This window comes from Coenobita brevimanus, chromosome 109 (genome assembly GCF_032717465.1).
Source record: "Coenobita brevimanus isolate Jiangsu-jjx chromosome 109, ASM3271746v2, whole genome shotgun sequence".
Classification (NCBI taxonomy): domain Eukaryota; kingdom Metazoa; phylum Arthropoda; class Malacostraca; order Decapoda; family Coenobitidae; genus Coenobita; species Coenobita brevimanus.
This window is the reverse complement of record NC_137062.1, coordinates 35,418,490-35,442,327: the sequence shown is the minus strand read 5'-3', so window position 1 is coordinate 35,442,327 and position 23,838 is coordinate 35,418,490. Positions and strand designations below refer to the sequence as shown.

The window sequence follows — 23,838 nt, the reverse complement described above, 5'->3', positions numbered from 1 at the left end:
AGCAGTTTTATAAAAGTTTAGAGAGACTTTTCAAACTGGAGGGATATGACATCCTTCCTTCACCCCTTCAGTCTCAGAAAGCTTTCCTAAACTCAATAAAATCAACTGGTGGTAACAAGAACAAACTTTAAAAATGTCACTGGACTGAAGGGGCTAGACATCAATGTTACTGACCATTCAAACTATAATTCTTTATTTCATAAAAATCTGTATCTGTGTAATGCCACAAATCTCGCACTACAATCAGAAATACTGAACAGGTAAAACAAACTTTAATTCAAATTATTAATTTTTTTTTAGTTAATTAACATATTTTTCTTTTGACCATTGTAAACAATTATATGTTTTGCCGTAAGAAATTTTTGTTAATTTTTGAGATGCTCTTTGCAGTGGCATAGTCTTTTAATGATACATATTTAGCCATAATAAAATGTAATGTTGATCTGTGCAATGCTCTATGCTTTGGTATAGACTTATCAGGTTACGTGTTTTGCCATATGAAACTGTAATGTGGATCTGTGAGACGCTCTGTAGCTACAAAACAAGCACGGGTAGGGCTTCTCCCCAGTGTGAGTCCGGATATGTTGTCTCAAATTGTCTTTTGATGCTGCACTATACTGACAGTGAGGGCAAGAGAAGGGCTTTTCACCGGTATGAGTGCGTATATGCTTAGACATGTGATCTTTTCTAAGTGTGGAATAAGTACAGTAGGGACACTGGTGACACTTGCTGACAGCTCCTCTCCCGCCATTCCGCGAAGCGTCACTGTTCAGTCCCACCTGTTGGGAACGCCTAACTTAATTAAAGCAATTCTCAAACAATCTCTGCAGGAACAAGCTTTGATTATGATGAAATGCTTACAAAACTGTTATCACATACAATCAAACTATAGCATGTTCACCCTAACCTGACAAAGATCCCTAACCCCCAGCTCAGCTGATGGCCAAGTATAGTTAGACTGGAAGGATGATCTGACTGGTAACTAAGGAGACTCATTCTTACCTGAACTAAAGCTCACTGAATTTCATGCAACCAAGACTTAGTCTTCAAGTTGCAGGAATGGTCTTGTTGTGTCAAATGAGAACAAACCAACTACAGTGACATCATTTATACCAAACGAACAGTCAGGGACACTAATTCACCAAATTATCCACCACCTCTGTCCTTTTACTGTCCTATGCTGGCAATTGTTTTTTAGCTGAGAAAGACGGTATGTTTCTCTTCCTATAAACAACTCTGTGATATGATGTCACATAGGAAAACAACAGACAAGCCATATGTGCAAAGCAGAAAAACCACCTCCATGTATTTTCTCTTAGTCACAATCAATCACACCAATTATTCATCAGCCAGCTTCTGCATCACAGTCTGGGCAGTTAGTAGCACCTATTCATTGGCTATTTAATTTTCCGTTTCACACCTTAACATTCTCTTACGTTATTTACAATCTTTTACTACTGCCATAGATTACATCAATAACATATAAGATGAAACCGGGTAGTAATATGTGGGTTAATCACGAGGAGGAGGCATTTTGAAATCTCTGAAGAAAACAAGGAATCTGGCCCTCTGTCTCATCTCCTGCCATCCACCTCCCTGAAGCCATATACTAAATCTCTCATTCTCCATCCACTTTTAAGAGACTGATTTACTTCAAGAAATACAGCCCTCTTATCTCATCTACCAACCACATCCCTCATCACAAATACATCTACTCTCCCAGTCTACACTTACTTTACAAGACTGATCTGCCTCAAAGACCATTTTCCATCCAACTTTGTGCTCCTTGCAAATCTGTTATTACCCAAACCCTAAGACCACAGCAAGACCCTTCTATGGCGGTATGTAATCATACGTTGTTTCTTCTGCTCTAAAAAATACACGTGTTCCTTGAGCAATATCAACAGCATGACTGCAGTGCTGTATACCCGTGTTCTGTGTTCCACTTTCTACAATAACATTCATGCAAACTATGTACGTATCAATGGCCAGATGCCTTAATTCCAGACAGGGGTGGCTACACACGAATCTCCTCCGTCACCATTAACCGCAGTCAAACTCTCCTCTCTCCAGCTCACACTATCCTCTCATATACCTCTCCATCTCATCCCTCCAGCTCATTCTTTGTCTCCCCTCCCCTTACCCCTTCCACCTCACTCACACTCTACTAATCCGTCTTTCATTCTCATTCCTTCAAATTCTCCAGAAAAATTTAACATGGATATCAGTAATCTTAAGCGAAACAGTACAGGTATAACAGCTGACTCCTGTACTTCATTTCATCAACTTCAGCTTCCAAATGAAAGACTGGTGAAGTGTTGCCAATACTGCAGATGAAAAATATGTTGCACTAAAACAACAGTTATTTTTCCATTAACTGAGAATGAACAGACTTTAAAATCCTCCTCCTCCTCTTCATCATCATCATCACAACCACTACCATCATCCTCCTCTTCCTCCTTCTCTTCATTATTATCATCATCACCATCATCACCACCACCATCATCACTGTGACATTTTCCCCACCTAAGGATGTGGCCAAGAAAGGTAATCACATTAAGGAAATAAGACGAGCAGGTTTGTATGCCTTGTTTATTAAATATCTGCTATTTATGATGCTTTAACCTATGAAACTGTAAAGCATATCTATGAGCAGCACGGTAAGAGCACAAGGAACATGAATAGGGTTTCTCTCCAGTGTGAACACGTATGTGATTAGTCAATGTATTTTTTGTACCAGAACGATAGGGACAATGTGGACACAAGTACGGTTTCTCTCCAGTGTGTGTACGGATATGCTTTGTCATGTGGTCTTTCCTATCAGAGGCGTAACTACAGAAGGGGCACTGGTGTAACTTGTCGCTGCCTCCTCTTCCGCTAATCCTCGACCCATCACTGTTCAGTTCCACCTGTCGGCAATGCCAGGCTGTATTACTGTAGTCACCATTAGTCACAATTCCTTTCACCAACATTAAAACTGACAGCATGAGTGTGGAAAAAAAAAAAAGCTCTTTTACGGTTTCTTTATCTATCTATTGCCAGACACCTTAGTCCCATAAGGGGTGGCTCCAAACAAACTGCCTCTGTGATGTTCTGTCCTCCCTCCAACTCACACCCCCTCCGTCTACATCTCTCCCCTCCATCACACTCCCATCACCATTATTCCTAGTTCCATCACCTACATTGAATGTCCCGTGAAAGACATGCCAAACTTTATGTTATTCCTGGACTAATCTCGAGTGACGAAATATTATACCAATTCTAGTCCAACACTCAACCATAACAGAGACAGTTACTGAAGAACCATATGGGAAAAAATTCTATCCCTCTTAATTCACCCACAACGCCTTCAGTAAATGTAGCTCTGTATTGGTTGAGAAGTGGAACATGATGATATCGTATTTAAAACCCAGAATCAAGAATATCCTCCTGCTCTTTGACACCATTCCACAAGACACCATATATATAAGCCCAATTTAAAGGATGAAAAATACAAAAAACAATTTCTTCCAAACAAATGAAATTGGCAAATAAAGGTCACAGGTAGCAATGGAACTTCATCTGTTTTTTTTTTCTTTTTTGCAGTTGTTAGCAAAAGAGATATAAAAAAAATCATCACGTTTCTAAGGAATTTTACCTGGCTTTTTTTTTTTTTTCTTTCTTTTTTTTTAAGGAATTGTTAGGGGATAAAAGAAATACTGGTAAAAAAAAAAAAAAAAAAAAAAAAAAAAAAAAAGCACGGGGGGGGTACACAGGTAGCAAGGGAACTTAATTTGGCTTTTTTTTTTTTTTTTTTTAAATGTCAAAGACTTAAGAAACAAAAAATTCTTATAAGGGCTGCTTGCATAGAGAGGGCCATATTAAAGCTGAGAGTATGGTTTGGACAACACCCCCTTTTTTAACAACAAATTCTGATGCATAACAGAACATGTCTGATCTCTGTATGTACTACAACAACTGGCTCTGCACTTGTGGTCTTTTTGTATACATAGCTCTCTTGAAAAAACGCAAGAATTTTTTAATACTTTCTGAGAAACTGACATGGTGTCGTACATGCACATATGCACACACATTCAAACACACAAGCACTCTTTCTCTCTCTCTCTCTCTTTCACTCATACTAAGATCAAATAATTACTAGAACTTTATAGGTATCAACTGCCTACCTATTGCAACACACCTCAGAGTCAGTCCAGAACAACACTAAATCCAATCCTGTACAACAATACTACCTCCTCCACCACACAAAGCTACCTTTTTTCATACTGAAGTCTATATAAACGAAAAGAAGCAAATTCAGATTAGGCATTAGGCTCTTGTTCATTCACTGATGTACCAAACACTTTCCCCAGCCAACTCAGTCCACCAAACACATTACTCGGCCAACTCAGTCCACAATGTTACTTACCCTATATATAAAAAAGGGTATTTGTATTTTTTTCCCCTATGTGCATGCCATTTTCTATACACCATGTTCTTATAGCCAAGTGAAGCCCTTCAATGAGACACCTTAATACTCCACTCTTGCTCTCTTCTATGCAAGATCTTTTTTCACTCGTTCCCTTGTATGCGAGATCTTTTTTCACTCTTGCTCTCTTCTATGCAAGATCTTTTTTCACTCGTTCCCTTCTATGTGAGATCTTTTTACGCTCTTGCTGCCACCGGAAAAATATATGCAAACGCCTTCTGTATTAAATGATTACTGAAGGCTATATAATCTTCCCTGCTTGAAGTCTCTCTCTCTTATGCTAAATAAAACCATCTGTAGGAAGGAAAAATAATATGACTATACTTCCTTCACCTTAACTCGGCCCAAATTTATGTCCTTTTGTGGTTTATTTCACAATGCTCAGTGGCAGGACAACACAATGCTATGACTCTACATCCCCTTTACAGCACTTCTTCGTCACCAGCATTATATTCCAGTGTTAACCTTTTGTTATGACTAAGAATTCAAGACAGAGATGACAATTTTAGGCCAAGTTAAAGTAAAATGAGTATAATACATCCTCTGGTTGAATGGACTCTGTAGCTTGTGCTTGTAACTCATGACAATTTTGGATACACTATCATTAAGCAATAATAACCAGTAAATATAATTTTATAAAATACTGTATTTGCCATAACAATTTTCCTCTTCTTTAGTGCATATTAATATAGTATATAATAATATATATATCTACAAACAATCTTTATTTTATGTAATTCCATTGAGACAACTTACAAAATACTGGAAATGTTCAGTGGGAGAAAGACGTAGGTTAGAGCCTGAAGTCTTTATATCCTCTAACATTTCTGGCTACACAGAACCCATCTTGTGAGTTTCTGTGTCGCCTAAAATATTAGAGAAAATAAACAAGTCAAGCTCTAACCTGTCCCTCTCCCCCACCCAACATTTCCACTTGTCCTAATGGATTGTTTACAAACTCCTGATATCCTGTACACAAGCAAAACTTTCAAATGTTTTGCAATTTATGGTATATATCAGATACAAATTAAGCAATCTTTCTGAGTATATATATAAAACAAAAATAAAAATTAAAAATCCATCTTTCTGGGAATCCTAGCAATAAACTCTCATTGTACTTTATTTCCATTAAGTTATGCCAAGAATAAAATCTCTCATCATTTGCACTCTATCTACTGAGCATCTATGTAGCTTATATGGAACTACAGTACCAGCACTAATGCTTTGTAGCCAGCAGTAATTTTTTGTATGCAGCACTAAGACTTTGTAACCAGCACTCATTTTTTGTACATATGCAGCCACACAAACAGACTAGCTTGGTAAGTGTGGCCTCAAACAATGGTCTGTATTCTTGTAGAGTGACGAGGCTCCCTAACAACTCTTCCTTAGCAATTTATTTTTGGATATGGGTGGTTAATACCCTTTTGTTCATTATTTATGCAGGAGTACAGTGAAACTGGAAGGATTTATGTAACACAGAAGAGGGCAGTAAAGTGCATTAAGCAAAATAAATCACTTAGGAAGAGGTATTTATGTGACACAGAAGAAGGCATTAAGGTGTAATAAGCAAAATAAATCACTTAGGAAGAGGTGTTAAGAAAGCTTCCCTAACTGACAAGAATGCCGGCCAACAGCTCTTATCCTTGCCTAATGACTGGCCAAGAAAGCTTTGTTCCTGGCAGTACAAACAGCCAAGCACACTGCCCTAACAATTCTAGTGCTGATCTGTACTTGAGAATAAATCTAGGTTTAAATGCAGATTCAGAGTATTATGTTCCTATGCTGAAGACTACAAGCACTTTCAGCTGAGGTTGCTATCATAATATACTATTTAATCTTCTTTAACAGACAACTAGAACAGTATTACAAACAAGTCAAAGCTAATAGTAAAATATAATCAAGTTGTATGTACAAGCCAGTGTCACAAATTAAGTTCAACTGGAAATGCATTAATGAAGTATGAAAAGGTAAGAAGCGGACTAGCTATAATCGGGTTTGTGAAAGATGATGCTCAGTGTCATATTGATCTCTTCTAAAACTACTGATATTTTAATTCATTTGGACTTTTTTATAAGCTTTACAACAAATATCCTCTCAAACAATAAGCTTAGGAACAACTGTGTAATGTAAAACTAATGTCTGTTTATATGAGGAACATTGTATTTTGACAGCATGTACAAGGAACACCTACAAACAATCTGATGCTCACTTAACGCTTAGTCTTGTGCTTTGCTATATGATTTTGAAGGGCTGTCCGCTGCGAGGCCCGATAGGGACACAAATGACAGGAGTAAGGCTTCTCACCAGTGTGCACTCGGACATGATTTTTCATTGTATTCTTAGTGGAAGATCTAAAGGAGCAGTAAGGACACGTAAACGGCTTTTCGCCAGTGTGAGTCCTAACGTGCTGCTGCAGCTTATCCTTAGTGGTGGCACCGTAAGCACAGTATTGGCACGGAAACGGTTTCTCTCCGGTGTGGGTACAAATGTGTTTTACCAGGTGGTCTTTCCTAAGAGTGGTATAGGTACAGTAGGGGCAGGGATGAACCTTGCCGACCGCTGCCCTCGCGCTACCCTTCACTGAGTCACTCTTCAGCCCCACCTGCCGGGAACGCCTAGCTTAATTTTATGCACTTCTTGGCTTTACTGATTCATAAGACATTTGCATACAATGAATGAGAGGGAAACACATGACACAGCTTAAGTCTAGCCAAAAATATTATAGAAATACATATCCCAAGCCTTCCTGTGTTTCTCTCCAATGCACTTCATCCATATGTTTAAAAATATATATACAGGAACACACAGGAAGAAGCTTAAGTGTACCCCTAAACATGAAAAGAAACAAAGAACTTAAGCTTTCCCATGCATCCCTCCCACCCACTTTGTTCAGTCAAAAACACACAAATTACAATATATGCCGCTTCTGACAGGACATTTGCTGCTGACTTCTCTCATCCTCACACCCATCTTCAAGTTATGCACCAGTAAATCAAGATAAAAAACCAATATCAATCACCGTCCACTTTCTACATCATTGTACTCCACATAATCCTTATGGTACATCAAATAACACATTATACACATACTGTTCTTGCATAAACCTGACTTCTTCAAAAAAATTCACAAAACTGGTGTATACACAAAACTCAAATCCATCAACTTAAACAAGGCAATGAAATGGGAAAATTCATAAAACCAATACATGTGCATAGACACACACACACACACGCATAGACACACACACACACACACACACACACACACACACACACACACACACACACACACACACACCACTGTCAAAACACCAAAATTTCAGCACTCTCAACAATGTACAAAAACCGTACCCCAATCTTATGTAACAATCAGCAACGTATTGTATGCACACTCAATAGCTACTGATCTGAGGTATTATGCTGAGTGGTTACCAATAAACTTAAAACAATGGACATATTCCAGGAGGCATAAGAGATAATAACATCTTTTCCTTGGTGATTTATTCTCAAAATTACAGCTCAACACTCTCTTGTACGTTATGGTGAAAATTCTGTTGTTTAATTCGAGTACCATAAAAGAAAGTGTTAAGGTGCAATATGGAAAATAAATTGCTAAGGAAGAGGTGTGTAGAAGTCCCAATTGCCACTTAGGATACAGCCAATAACATCAATCTACAAGCTGTATTTAAAATGTTACTTGTGCTTTACCTGGTGCCTACAAATATGAGCTTCTAGCACCATCCTCTTTGCAGAAAGATACGAGCAAAGGTGATGTAAGATTTAATGAACTTCAATGTGTTTACTCAAGTTATTCCTCAAAGCAAATTGTAAAGGACTGTAGGAAAAACACTGTCTGTGCTATACTTGATGTCTACGAATATGAGCCACTAACGTCGTCCTCTGAGCAGAACGGTACGAGCAAAGGGGACAGACATAGGGCTTCTCCCCAGTGTGAACCCTAATGTGATTATTCAAGTTATTCTTCAGAGCAAATCGTAAAGGGCAGAACGTACAAGCATAGGGCTTTTCCCCTGTATGTGTACGAATGTGCTGGATTAATTTATCTTTCGTGGTTGCACTGTACGAGCAGTATGAGCAAGTAAACGGCTTTTCTCCTGTATGTGAGCGTATGTGCCTGGTCATGCTGTCTTTCCTATCAGATGAGTAGGAACAGAAGGGACACTGATGCACCTTGGTGTTGGTGGCTTCCTTCCTCATATTCTTCCATCTATCACTCTTCAGCCCCACCTGTCGGGAACGCTCAACTTAATCAAAATTCATGGGCATTGTACCAAGCAATATCAGTATATCCACATACCCCCACAAAATTTGAAACAGAAAAGAACAAGGCAAGCCCTTTCAATTTCAAGTCTTGTGACAATTTCAAGATCAAAATATTTAATAACTGAATATTTTTGGAACAAATGATAGAAGGAAACCACTCAATGCTAATATTTCTTTTTAATCTTAATAAAACAGAAGAAAGGTAAGTCTTTTAAATAAATGTAATAAAAAAAATCAACTGATAAATAATTCTTCCCAGTAATATCACAATTATCAGTCTTTATCAACATTATACTGTACCTTCTAGATTGATTATATCCTTCCATCTAACCAGACATTTCCAACACTTTCAGTATTCCTCACAGCCATCAAGTCTGCCACATTTGCAACACACACAGCCAAAATGTACAATCACTTCATGATACACAGGAAGCCAATCAAGTTCAATTGTTCATTACTTTTCAATGCTTATACTCCATGATCCAATTCAAAAAGTCTATCCTAAACACCTTGTAAGCTGGCCAGCAAACATCAGCAATGACAGGGAGATGGACGATGGGAAAGTCAGGGAGAAACTGGTGCCTCGTACAATGCAAAACAAAGATCACACACTGGCTGAAAATGCCATGTTGTCTTTGGGGCATCTACGGCCCAAGTTACACGGTATGTACGTTCTGCCCATTATATAAACTTTTCACACCTGATCATCAGCCGAATGCATGGTATATAAATTGCCTGGTGGAAACATGATATTGGTGAGCTCCCTGTACTTCAGTCCTTTGTAATATTCTAACACATGTCCATTACTTGCTCTCAAGCTATCATTACCATCTTTCTGGCACTACATCCCACCTAAATATGGGGGACTGAGAAACAATGTACAAAAGTGTGAGAACTACCATTGGCATGGCCAGTGAAATGAGCTGCAAAGTCAGTCAATAATATCTGGCTTAAAAATATATGTAAATAATAAAAATTAATTAATGTTTTTTTCTTACAGCTATACAGCAATACTGCAGCATACGAAAAGTTTAATTTACCACGTTTTCTGAATCAAACTCTAATTTACAGATGTCTTTTTATTCTTGATACTTCCACGATTGAATTAAAGTTTGCAGAGATCTCTTACACTAAAGGGATTAATGAAGGCTTACGCTAACCCATTTGGCAAGATAAGTCTGTAACTTAAAACTGCTGGAGGTACCAAAAATACAGCGGGTCATTGTTACTGTAAACTGTTACAGAATGTCTAAGGCAAAATAATTACGATTATCAAACAATAGTTTAAAAAAAAATAAAAATAAAAAACTAAAAAAACTCAACAGCATATACATTTCACACTTCCAGGAAAGCTTATTATTCAGTTTAATAATTTCCCATTCAAGGTTGCTATATCCTTTGTCCCCTAGTCACTCAAAAGCTGACTTCACAAAAAATAATGCATCTTTCCAAAACAAATCGTTATGAAGAAGAGACCGAGGATACTTAGAGATAAAGAAAAAGTGGGACTGAGTTGGTGTTAGTGAGCGTTAAGTGGGGAGTCATGTGCAGTACTAGGTAGGAAGAAAAAGAACAGAATTGCTGAAGAACTGAGAATAAAGTTTGCTGCAATCACCAAAATGAGAAAAGGCCCTTAATACCTCTATGATCATACTATAAGTTTCACCAAAAACCCAAAAGCAGGAGGAATAAGAAGTAACATTTCCATCACAATATGTACCAACTGTCCGAAAGGTTATATGTTGCTTGGGATTTATTTACTATTACACATTCCCATCTTTCTGCCTCTGCTCTCCTCCAAAGGCATACTAATGTTTGGAGTAAAGTTACGGTGCTCTATGGCTGCTTTAAGTAATGTTTTCCAACAAACTTTTTACAGTATTAATATACAACGCCCATGTACACCAAAAAGCCCCACTCGATAACGTAGTTAACAACCGAAGGGAAACAAAATTGTAAATTAAGATTATTAGACTACTGAACACCGGATTAAATGACCCACTTCCCCCCCCCCCCAGTTAATTCATTTTACAGAGAGCTTACTGTGCCTAACTGCTTTCTTATGATGTACCGATACAATGGCAGACAGACATCAGAAATTACTTGAGATCAAAACTTTACATGCAAGACGGAAAAGATACTTGTTTGTTCATGTGCACATAGAAACTTCCTGCTTCAGGGTACAACCACAATCTAGGGCAGCCCTTGAAGTTCAAATGCCCATGACGACACTGCCAACCTTTACCAGAAACTAGGTATATTACATACAAACCCATGCTTCACATCCCTTCCAGTTTGAGAATATATATTTTTTTAATTCTCATTACCACCAGTTTGAGAATATCTTTTATAAATTTTAACTACCACAAGAGAAGTCTGTTTAGGGTTGGGGAGACTTTTCATATGAGGGGCTTACTGGAGATTATTTCAAACAATGCTACTTCCAATATATATTTTAAACAATATCATCTGGAGGTAGCAAGAATATAAAACAATGTCCTTAATCTCGCTGCATCACTCCAGTAATTATGTACCGGTATCTATTCAGTATGTTTGCAAAAAGTAACCGCAAACTTGCAGGTTTACACATCGTATTGGGTTTTGCATACAGTGTACGTAGCAAGCAGTCCAAACAATTTACAAGTAGGTGTGTGTTCCCTACTGCATACACATACCCATACAAAATAATACCGGGAGGACAGAACAACTTTTGGAAATTACATATGAGGGAATTCTTTTACACACACACACACACACAAAAGGGGAGGGGGGGAGCTTTATCAACATGGTCCAACTATAAACCATTACAGAGCTGCAATTACTGATGGTCTCGTGGCTGAATTACGAGGGTGACCATTTTTCCCCATAGTGATTGTAACTCAGTAATGGTTGGAATTTGGACCCAATATTGATTTCACCATTTTTGCTTAGAACTCCCTCATCATTTCCTAAAGTTACGTTGTCTCTTCTTGGGACACTATATATACAAATCACCATCATCCCACCCTTAACTCACTCCCATTCTATGCTACAAATCCGATGTCATCTTTCCTTCTAATTTTCTCCACCCAAATTTCCCCTTATAATTCATTCCACAGCCAACGTAAATAATTTCACAGTATATATAAAAACTCCCTTTAATGTACAGTATTTAACACTTAAGGAGGATCCAAGCTATACCCAAAATATTTCCCTTGCATTGCTTTATCAGAGAAAGGATATTCAAACAAGTGTATACTTTTATTTGTACTTTCACGAAACACTGGTTAATATTTGCACGATCTGAAAAGTAATACTTTCTTAAGCCATCTTGGCTTTCTTGGAGAATTCATATGTTAGATGGTACAGCAAATACCCAGATTCTCATGCCCAACACAGATTTACGTAACTGAATTCTTGGAAAAGTTCTGGAGAATAAACTGCACTGTATATGTGAGCAGATAAGGAACAAACTTACACACACACACACACATGATCCCCGAGTAACCCAACCTACAGATTCTAAACACTAGCTGCTCTTGTCCAACATACACATTTAGTATCACAAAGAGCTTTTAGCAGTCTACCACCTGTCACAGTCCTTACCTAATATATTAACCTATATATCTACCTCTTGCCTTATGCTGCATCCTGTGAGCTTAGCCAAAATACATGACTGCTACATATAATCGCTTTCTAAACATTCTGACCCTAATAATCCCCTGGCCACTTCTCACCCTCTCACATTCAAAAAGCCAAAATACTCTTTCCATTTCACACATACCCCACTATCAGTAATTACAAACCTTCTCATCTTTTCAGCCTCTCTTTCAAATGCACTGAACTGTATGCTCTATTTCAAACCACAGCATCCACTGACTTGAATACTCTTCCGCAGTGCTAGAAATGCCTTGACAATATGGCATCAATATAACTTGGCTGGTCTACTGCCTGGACATACACTCTTTCCTTTACTCTCTTCCTATCCCCTCTAAAAGATGATGGTGGACTGCAAAAGGGAAATTTAAGCCTTCAATCCATCAGGTTCACATTCAGAAAAGCCCATGATAATAACAAAAGAACTTGCCCTATACGGTTTTGTCTCTCTTCTATGCCACTAACACTTCCCATCTCTAAATTGAAACCTACCCACTTCTGATCCTAAATAAATTAAACAAGCGCAATCCTTCCTTTCATACTTGTATTTCATGTTGCAGTGACCCTAATCAACACTTCACATTAATTTTTTCCTCATATAACATCCAAACATACACAACCTGTCAGACTGTACACACTTCCTCCCTTACTCCACCCATTCTCCATGAATACTTGCCGGCCACGTGAACCCACAGACACCTTTTTCATTTTATTCCTGCCACCTCTTGACAATCTGATTCAGCTTCAGACAGACTCATTGAAGTGGAGTTAGATGGCAAGATTAATAAACCCCTTCAATAAAAGCAACCAAGGTTGAATAAAATCATCTTAGTGGCAGAAATAAACAATGAAAAGATGTCACCTGGATTTCATGAGTTAATGCTGCCATACTTAAAGAAGATATTTGTCAGTCCATTAGGAATAAGATGGAGCTATACTGTTGCCAAGAAGGGATAAAGAAGAATGTGTTTTTTCACAGATATTTAGTACAAAAAGCCATACTCTTGGTGACACAGGAGGCTTCATATTTTCCTTAGTGATTTATGTTGCTACACCATAACATTCTCTTGTATGTTATTAATGCCACACTAATACTGTTGTACATTACATCAATAATATACAGGAGGATACTGAGGAGAAATGTGCGGTATAAACCACTAAGAAGTGTTACAAATTCTCCACTACCACTCAAAATATGACAGAATCTCCCACGAGTGTATCAAGGAAACAAGGTTGTTACACTGTTATTTACTTATTAAACACCAGTATACTGAGAATGTCAATATACACATGTTGCTCTATACAGAATGTTGGAAAATGCCCATCCTAATTGATTCAACAATAATCTTGTATTTATTTACTGTACCAGATAATATATTCCAAGCCAAACAACTCTCAAGTCTCAAATGACAGTTTATGAACTCACTGAACTAAACTATTTACTAATATAGTTGTTGTGCCAACACCCCCTCCCCTCCCATTTTCTAAAAGAATTGTCACTTCAAGTTGCAAATCACTGAAATAAAGGATAGCAAAATGAACTACATTTACTGTTAAAGCACTCTGTTAAAATGCTTCAAGTCTTTGCTGACTTCTCAGCTAAGCTTAATATTGTCAGGAATGTGTATCAGAAGATGATAACATCTGCCGTATCAACAGAACACAACTATATGTTAGCTTTCCCATAACTGTGAAAATAGCTGCAGTCTTCATGTAAACAAACCAGTCTACTCAATGTGTTGATTAACTTTTTCCATCTTTGTCCAAGTTGCATTTCAGTTTCCAAATATGTTTAAACAATGCAGCCGCTGTTTTCTGGGCTACATATATTCACCTGTAGGACCAAAGCTAAAACATGCTGATTCCCAACAACCAACGAAATGTGAATCTCAAAGCAAATAAAAAAGTTTTTAAATTTTGCAAGACAGTTGCACGTGAGATGTGACATATGAAACAACAATGCATTTCCATCATCATGGACTTGTGTTCGGAAATCATGTTATCGATCCCATCCATGTCCACAATGTATGAATAATATAAGCATCACGGGTGAGTACTTGTTGCAAATAACCCCAATTTCAAAAACACTTTAACCCTCTCAGCACAATGACGTTTTCTTTTAATTTTAATCCTGCCAACTCCAGATTATTTATTTCTACTTAGGAGGGGACTTCTTGTCGTGAATGGGTTGATGACAACTGCATCAAACCCTTCACATCAAAAGCCTCATAACAGAAAAAAAATCATCTGAAGGCAACAGGAATAAAATAAAAATCACATCATCACAATGAATGGGTCAGCAAAAAAAAAAAAGGAAAAATATAACTAACATAAGTGCATGATCTCCAACACTGCACATCCATAGCGGCAATACATTACAAGGTCACCATCCATCATACTCTACAAAGTTATAGTCACTACAGTAAGCAAAAAAATAATTTCAGCTATGAGAATAGTTATCATTCACCAACTTGGCTCCTCAATGTTTTATCACTCGCTCAATCACCATTTCATTTAATGTTTTTTTGTGTTCACAGCCAATATTAGGCCGTATAAAACACTACTGACTCCCCTCCCCTATTTCAGAGGTGAGAGAATATATGCAGTAAGATATACACAGTACTACTAGCTACAATTCTTTAGAAAAAGTCTACCAACAAAGTTAAAGACAATATTCTAAAGCTTACCTTAAACTCTACCAGAATTAGTAAATAATCATCAGCAACATCCATATACTGTACATACCAGATACATAAAATCATAATACAGTACTCAAACAATGAGACAACCCACAGGCAGGCAACAAATAATCGTCAAAACCTTACTCAAACATATATATAATAGTAACAGTGAACTATGAACAAAAATGCTTAGGAGGTATCAAAGCTCTAAATCATAAGGAATTATTAACTTCCAGCTCATGATTATCACATACAACAATCACAATAACAGGAGTAATTGCTATCTCAGTTAGTAATCTCAACTTACCCCATCACAATAGTTACTTTTTTTTGTCTGGCTACCATTGAACAGGGTATTTTTATTCAGCTTAGGAGGGAAGGAGGTCTTATGTGATGGGGTTACTGAAGGCCGTATCAAATCCCTCATGTTCTAGGTCAATTTCAAGCCAAATAGTGCAACCAGAGATATTAGAATAGGCTCATTATACAGCATTATTCAATGGGCTAGGAATCGTATTTATTACCAATCACCTTTACTTTTTTCTCACCATCAATGAATGAAGAACTGCAGTTTACTCCCTTAAAAGAAGTTGGAGCATATTCAATCTGAATTCTATTTCAGGGAAAAAATACAACATTACTTTACCAGGTGCCATCTGTATGACTCTTGGGATTACTGTATGAGTCTTTAACTACAAATCATTACTGTGCCTTTTTTCTAACAATAAAGGTATGGCACACAATTTAACAGGTGTGAGACTGAAAATGAGGTTGCAAATGTAGGGGAATGAATATGACGTCATGGTGATTGGCCAAGTTTTAACCAACAACTAGGTCCTTCAGTAAGTCCTCCTTATATTAAGGTGCACTCTAATATGGACAGAAACAGGCTGCAATAATCATCAGTATTACACAATGTCATGAGTGTCATCTACTGTACAGTACAGTGCATAATTATAATCAAATGTTTCCACACAAGACAGCAAATAATGAATCAACTATACTCAATCTCCTCTTGTCTCGATTGATATAAAGTTTTATCACAAACAATTGATCAATTTTTGTTAAACAGGCCATTAGCAAAGCAAAAGCATCAAGTTAATGTAAATATAAGAAAGATACAGTATACAATGTAAATTTTGAACTGTGCATCTGACAGTTTGATTCTTCCTTTATATCACTGTCCATAAAACATTTGATACCTGCTATGCTTTCTGTACCAGAATGTGAATTTTCCTCGTCGTATAAATTCCCAACACATGAACAAAATTAAACGTACTTCTGATATTAACCCTCTCAGGCGCCAACACAAACATAAGCATCCGGTAACTACGATTAAATTACCCACAGACACAGCCACCAGGTTGACCAACGCAAAATGCAGTACTTAAAAATCCTCCAAGAAGTCTCAGGGGTCAAATGGGCATGGAGGATAATGAAATGGGTGGAATGAGCTGGAAATGTGTTGAGGAAGAGGAGGGGCCATGAGAATATACCCTTTCAAAATGTGTACTGCAGGATTAATGGTTTTAGGTTAGTGACAATTTCAAGCATGAGCCTTTATAAACAACAGGAAGTTCTGCTAACATGAACATGACGAGTCTGAGCTGCTCACCTTAGCCTTGCATCTCAAAATGTGAGCAAAAATCAACTTTGTAACAAGTATCAGACTCATTATGTGGAACTTTGGCTACTGCTCTCTTACTGGCAGTATGGCACCATACCGTATTACTTAACAGGTAAAATTCTTGGTGCGTGGGTAACTTGAGAAGAATCAGTTCTCTCATTTGACAAGTTAGAATGTTGTGGCTTTTCCTCAGTCTTCCTCCATTACTTGAAAAAATATTAGGCACATCAAAATAATGTAAATTATTTTTATGAGAACACTATATCCTTCCTGATCAACATGCTAGTAAAATTTTAATATCCACAACAAAATCCAACTTACTTTTTCTGTTTTCATATTTCATTACTTTACTAGAAAAAGGTCAATCACCTTCAAAAAGGAAAGTATGAGCTTTATGCCAAAAAACAATGCTGCTGTAGAGAAATTAACTCAAGCAATGATGGAATTATCTCAAGCCAAACTGAGGTGGGTTGGTGGCTAAGAGGGTTAAGGATGACAGGTTTAACAAATGACACCAAAAGTACTCTGGATTCCAATTTAGCCTGACAATACGACCCCACCTGGGAGTTGCCTCATCTCAATTATGCTGAACACAAAGAAGACACCAATAAGATAGTGAGAGGGAGTTTGCTGGACATTCCCACTTACTGGACCCAAACAGCTGAGAAACATATATCAGTATTATGACTATGACTAATATATTTTACAAAGAATTAGGACAAATGTGAAAAAATGTAAAGCGCTGCAAGCGAAGTGTCCCCTTACGTTAAATGTCCATCGTGTATCTGGAAATCTTTCGAAACAATTTAAATCCCTTTGTACAGTATGTCCATTAAATCATCATTATTCTGCTACTGTGCAGCTGGCAAATATAGCCTCGTTATAAAATTAAAACTCTACACATTGCTTATAGGAAATGAGCAGTTCTAAAATCTAACATCTCAACAGTGCTCACAGTAAACAGAGCACAGTTCTAAAATCAAATAACTCCCTTCATCATTCTTGTCATGTGCCTTCCTTGCCAACAAAGTGTGATGCAACACTCACCATCTGGTGTGACTGCTGGCTGCCGTGGCCTGAGGACCCGTGCACCTCTTGCCCTCCATCCTCACTGTACCCCTCCAGCATAGAGAACCCACCACCCAGCTCTCCTGTACCCAGCCACTGTCAACATCATCACACTATCAATACCTTTTAAGCAACAACATCGTATCTAAATTATCATTATCGACCTGATCTCTTTATTGCCACTAAGGATGGAGTAAGGCAGGATACAGAAACAAGGAAAGTACCCCACAGAAATGGGATACACAAACATTCATCAAACACACCAAACAAACAACTTATATTGTGCCAAACAGCACCAATATTTGTCTATACTTTTCTACTAATGTTACTTAAAATGTTAAAAAGGAAATTTTGTGTACCTAGTGACGCTGGTCTAAATCTCTGGTATGGTACAACAGATGATGCGGAATTACAACTTTAAGGTAATTTTTTTTCTCTTTGTTTTAAAATATAAAGGGCCCAATGTATCTCAGGGGAAACACACACCTACCAACTTAATGCCTGGCAGAACCAAGAGTTAAATCATGTGCTCTGGCCAACTATTATGGATTACTGATAGATTTTAACTTTTTATAACTCTATTAAATGAGAGACTACTACCAAGAATAAGAAGAAAATTCCCTGAAACAGTAAGAATGAATTAGTTGGGATTTCTCATGTCTTGACAGGTTTACAAGCTGTCTCAAATAATCTTTCACGACATGGGGTTGCCCTGCTCCCTCCATGGACCCCATGAGAAGGGATGGTCATGGCAGAACTGCCTCCAGAATACTGCACCCTCATATACCTCTCTCTCTCAAACACTCTTCTTCCTCTTCCTTCTCTCAACAATACACTGCTCCACTCTCCTTCCATACTATAATAAATCTGCCTATGTCCACCCACTACAGAGCCAAAGGGTTAGCCAGTGCCTCAACAACAATCATGTGAAGTGACTGAGGGTGTAGATCCTGTTGGTGTGGATATTTCCTTATGCTATTGACTTACAAAAGGTGTAGATGCATGTATACTGTATATACACACCCCTTGCATGCCTGGGAGTCCCTGAGGTATAGATAGAGCTGATAATTCCCTATCCCAATCCCTATGACTTATAAACAAATATAGAGGCACATATACCCACCCCTTGCATGCCCGAAGGTCCCGCTAACGCCTCCACAACGGCCTCGTGCAATGGCTGGGGGTGCTTGGGGTCCAGGTGGGGTGGAAACTTCCCGCCCGGGTCTTCCCCACCTTCATTTCCAGCAAGGCCACTGTACTCAAGCCGGGAGTCCATCACCTGCCCCTGATTGTCTTCTCCAGCTTCTACTACTTCCTCCTTGACTAGAGTTTCCTCAGGCTGGTCCTACAGAGGGTGGTTCTTTGTTACATTATAGCTCATGTGTAGAGGCATGGGAGACTGTAACACCACTTCCACAGTGGTTTACTTTGTACATTACACCTGAACATTCTCTTGCATTGTTTTTATAGAGCTTTAACACTGATGTTGTTTGCATTAAAAGGATACTGAGGTGTAATGTGCAGAATAAATCAATACAAAAGATGTGTTACAAAATCTCTGCATCAAAACAGAATTAAGGCAAGTGCCTTGATCTAGTATGATAAATGAGAATTATGGAAAGAAGTTATGCCCATTAAGATCAATAAATGGTAACAGTGCTATGGTATAACTAGCAAATACAACTGTTACATAATACCAAATTAGCAACACTAAGCATCCTCGTAAAGAATCCCCTTACTGAGTATGACCATGGTTCAGCTATGTTTTCCACAAAAGGGAAAGTAAACCAAGTCCCAAATCCAGCTAAATGCTTCCTAAGTGTTGCTGCAAAGTACTTCAAATTAATACTAAAAAAAATGATAGGAAACACCCCGACCTAACATATCTAACCTGACTCATGTGCTAATTCTTCTACATTAAGATAAAATATCATATCAATACCAAATTCCTTCCTTCATATCAATAATGCAAAACAGTATGAAGCCAAGCACTGTAGTACTGTATATCTAACCTGACTTTGTGCTAATTCTTGCTTGGTGGTGCTGTAGTCGACTGAGTTGTCTGCCTGCTCGTTCTGTCTCTGGTCACTGTCCTCGCCTCTTTGGTCTTGACTTGATTTTGACTGATCCCAGTTTTTGTTGGCATCCTGGTGGTGTGGGGGGGAGGACGGGGGGCTCTCCGCTGGCTGTACAGGGACGTGGGGGATGGAGGCCGTGCTGTCTTCTCTTCTCCGCCTCTTGGGATGTGGGCTACTCCTATCGTCTCTCGAGCTCCACGAATATGAGTTCTTTTTGGGGGTTTCTTTCACTGGGGGTTCATCAGGTACGGCAAGGCCCTTTATTTGCAACAACTCGGCAGCCTTGATGAGTCTGGCAAGGTCCTGCTGAAGTACACTGACAACACCTGCATACATATAACTCAGAAGTGCCTCCATGTCCGCACACTTTATGTCTTTTAGTACCACCACCGGGTGTTTGCAGGGCGTATGGTCAAACATTTTTTCAAAATATTCACTACATGTTGACAAGACGAGTTTATGCACTTGATAGAACTTCCCTTCACAAGCTAGCGTCACGTCCGTGTATCTCTCCTATGCAAGGAAATTATTTTTAATTAACATTAGTATTGGCTTGAGATGCTTAATTATAGATAAAACACCAAATTAAATTATATCCTTTTAACATATGACACATGATATATTAAAGCTGGATACTGTACAGGGAAGGGCAAGTTTTCACAATGTAGTACAAATAAAAACAACAATAGTACTGTAATAATAATTCGCATTTTCAAAACATGAATAAAAGTACCGATACAATAACAACACTTGTGATAAATGTGGCAAGAAAAGAACTTTCAAACATAAACTGAGAGAGAGAGAGAGAGAGAGAGAGAGAGAGAGAGAGAGAGAGAGAGACAAAACATCTTGATGCAGAAATTTCCTTACCTTCTCCCTTAGTGTTGAAAGAATATGGCAAAATGTGGTTTTATGGTTGTTCCACGACAATGATAGCATGCCATCTGACGCCATCATGTCGTTTTTTCCGAACCTGCAAAGATACAAAATTCATTACAAAACTGTCAAATGGAGGCAAACGTAGCATTTATAGTATTTAAAAAATTTGCAATTAATGTGTAATTCTAAAATTTTATATGGAGCACTGGTAAAAAAAAAGAAAAAAAGTGCCAAATTTTGAGAGATCCAAACATTTGCTGAATTTACTTTGTGGTAACTGAAGACGGCCAAAATGCTGTTTATATACAACGGCAAACTTCCTGAATCATTATAAAATCAAATGAGGTACTGGAGAGGACTGCCTTCATGTGGTGGTAACAATATAACAGGGCGGCTCAACTGCTTGGTTTTACAAATGTACCTAAAACACTTTCCTATCCCCAGAAAGAAGGATGGTGGACTGCTGAGCAGGGCAACTTCAGCCTGCAGTCCACTGGGTTCACATATGTTTATCTGGGTCCACAACAACAACAACAATCAATCATACAAATATATGGTCTAAATCCACGGAGAAGATGTAACAAAGGCAATGCAATATAAGAATACAAAGAGGGAAGTCAAAGTGATTCCAAGTGCATTCTGGGAGGACTGAAGGATACTTAGGAGTACAGTGGAGATGGAAGGGATGATGGAGGCAGGCCCTACACACCCACGCCTGAAATGTGAAGAGTGGGGAGGCTGGGGAAGACAAAAGAAAGACAATGCAATGTAAGAAAAGTCAAGGAGATAACAGTGTTTCCACGAGTGCATTCTTACTCAGGCTGAAGGAAAGTTGGGGAGGTGAATAGGGGATGATGGAAGAAGCCTTTACACACCCACGACTGAAATGTGAAGGAGTGGAGATGGGCTGGCAGGGTGAGGGTGATGCGGGGAAAGGTGGGGAAGGCGGGGAAGGAGGGTGAGGGTGGGACCAGCGGCACTTAGGCGGCGCGGCCACTCATCCTGCGTCGCGTCACCCTAACAAAAGACTTGACATAAAACCACACCTGATTTAACCTTTCCATAGGATTCCCCGCCTCACTGGCACTGGCACTTAACTCCTATTGCCGTTACTTTCAAACTGGGCGCACTAAATTGATCCACATGCGTAAGGAAAGGGCTAAAATGTGCCAATTATGCAGTATGCCGTGGCGCGCTCCGCCATAAAGGACGCGGAGACGAGGCACCAACGCATCATAATTCCACCTATACACACCTTATTTCGAGCATCAATACGATCTAAAGATGGTTAGATGTTAGTACACCACATTGCACGGCACTGAGATGAGACAGAGCACGTAAAACAGTCACAGACTCACCAACATGCAAGAAATAGTGCTCCCCCTCTTAGGACGGCGTGGCGTCGGTCAGCAGCGGCGGCAGTGCAGTTGCCACACGCTGCCCCACTCGCTGCCACCTACCGCCACTCCCACAATTACATTATTCCCATGTTTTATTATATGCCCAGCCACTTGTTACATGCATATGTCAGCAATAAACATTACATTTAAGATCATACACACAACAATCAAAACAACAACACGTGGGCGTATTATGTAAACAAATACCGGAGCTTTAAAGGGATGATTATATGTACACATTTATACAGCCTGACATTAATATAGCTAGATTTTTACTATATACCCATTTTATATTATGTTTATTAATAACTTAAATGAATATTGAGAAATATTTATTGTAGAGTAAGAGAATGGCAATTTAAGGAGTAACTTAATTAATTTGAAAAAATTCTACCTGCAACTTCCAAATGAATTATCCTTTAAATTTACAGGACTACCTAAGATAAAAGCCAATAGGTCCGAGTGGACAGAACTGGGATTTGTCCTGTAGTGAAATGAAAGAAGCGGACCGCCATCACTAATCATCAGCATTAACATCACGAACTCAATAAGATCCCCTGCAACAAAATGCACACACGTCCCTAAGTTATTTCCAGTATCAAAATGGGGTTAAAGAAAAGTATCAAAGTGAACTGAAAGAAATAAATGCACATGCAAACAGGAAATGTTATTTAAAAGTTATCATTCTGGAATTAACATTACGGTATATCCCTTTTATGAAACTCATTAGTAAGATCCTGAACAAGACCAACTCTGAAAAGGTGTGGAGTAATTTCTAGAGGAATTAGCACTTAAGAGTAAATTATTTCCTTTTTGTTTTTCACAATACTTGCCTAATCTTCAACGAACTTGTAACTTTTAAATATTTCAATCAACTGAAATAACCATGTTTTAGCCTGATATGACGGCAAAATTAGGTCTTTCTATCAGGGAGTAAATTAAGACAAGGAACCCGATGTACGAACTGTCTCCTCTATATTTTTCCCCTTATTTTCTTTTCCCTTGTCGCAGTACGGGGGCTTCGGAGATGACTGTGGCTTGATGTCTTTGAAATGGGGGTTTCTCTGCTCCTCTGCCCTCACCTTGGGTCCCTGTCGCTCCCTCAACTAATTTTGCAAGGATTTTTTATTCTATTCGTACTGTCTCTCCCTCCTTCCCAGTTCTCATATCCCCATTTCTTACACACTTCTCTGGACAGTCTTCTACGGTTTCCATATACGCAGATGGACACGGGACATATAATAGAACAAGCTGGGTCATTCTTTTTCCTACCTCTTCATTTCATCTGTCCATCCTTCTCTTTTCCTATCTCTGTCCTATCTCACACACCCTAAACCTCCCCCTTCCTACCTTTCATTCCCTCTTCACTCACCCATTGCCTTTGAAATCATGCCATATCTTTGCTTTACGTCGACTTTATGCCGCCTTCCTCTTCATTTACCATTTTTCCGAATCTTTTTGGGCGCTCCAGCTCTTTCCTTCAAACCCTTACCCCCTTGCACCCACTCTTTAGTAAACAAAATCCAAGAGAGCTGTTCCTTTTATCTGTCCTTCATAAATTTGTCTAGTTTTGTTGAGTTCATCGACATACAGGTATCTCAGGTAGTGCAAACGTCTTCTTCGTGTGGGTCTGAGCGAAATTGCAAATGTAAATCACCTTGCCCTGTCAGCTGTTGCCCTTCTGCCTCCTACCCGACTCCATGTTTAAATCTTTCCCC

The 23,838-nt window shown here is 38.6% G+C and overlaps 1 protein-coding gene across 1 annotated transcript; it reads right to left on the bottom strand.

Annotated features, from left to right (window-relative positions):
* Window positions 1–405: 405 nt before the first annotated feature.
* LOC145417152 (uncharacterized) lies at window positions 406–22,098 on the bottom strand. The gene is made up of 6 exons (XM_080285928.1): window positions 22,079–22,098; window positions 20,712–20,814; window positions 19,776–20,354; window positions 18,887–19,108; window positions 17,743–17,859; window positions 406–779 (listed from the first exon to the last, which is right to left on the bottom strand). Exons 2-6 carry the CDS (start codon window positions 20,796–20,798, stop codon window positions 477–479), a joined length of 1,308 nt encoding a protein of 435 aa, XP_080142054.1. The 5' UTR covers window positions 20,799–20,814; window positions 22,079–22,098; the 3' UTR covers window positions 406–476.
* Between the last annotated feature and the right edge of the window lie 1,740 nt (window positions 22,099–23,838).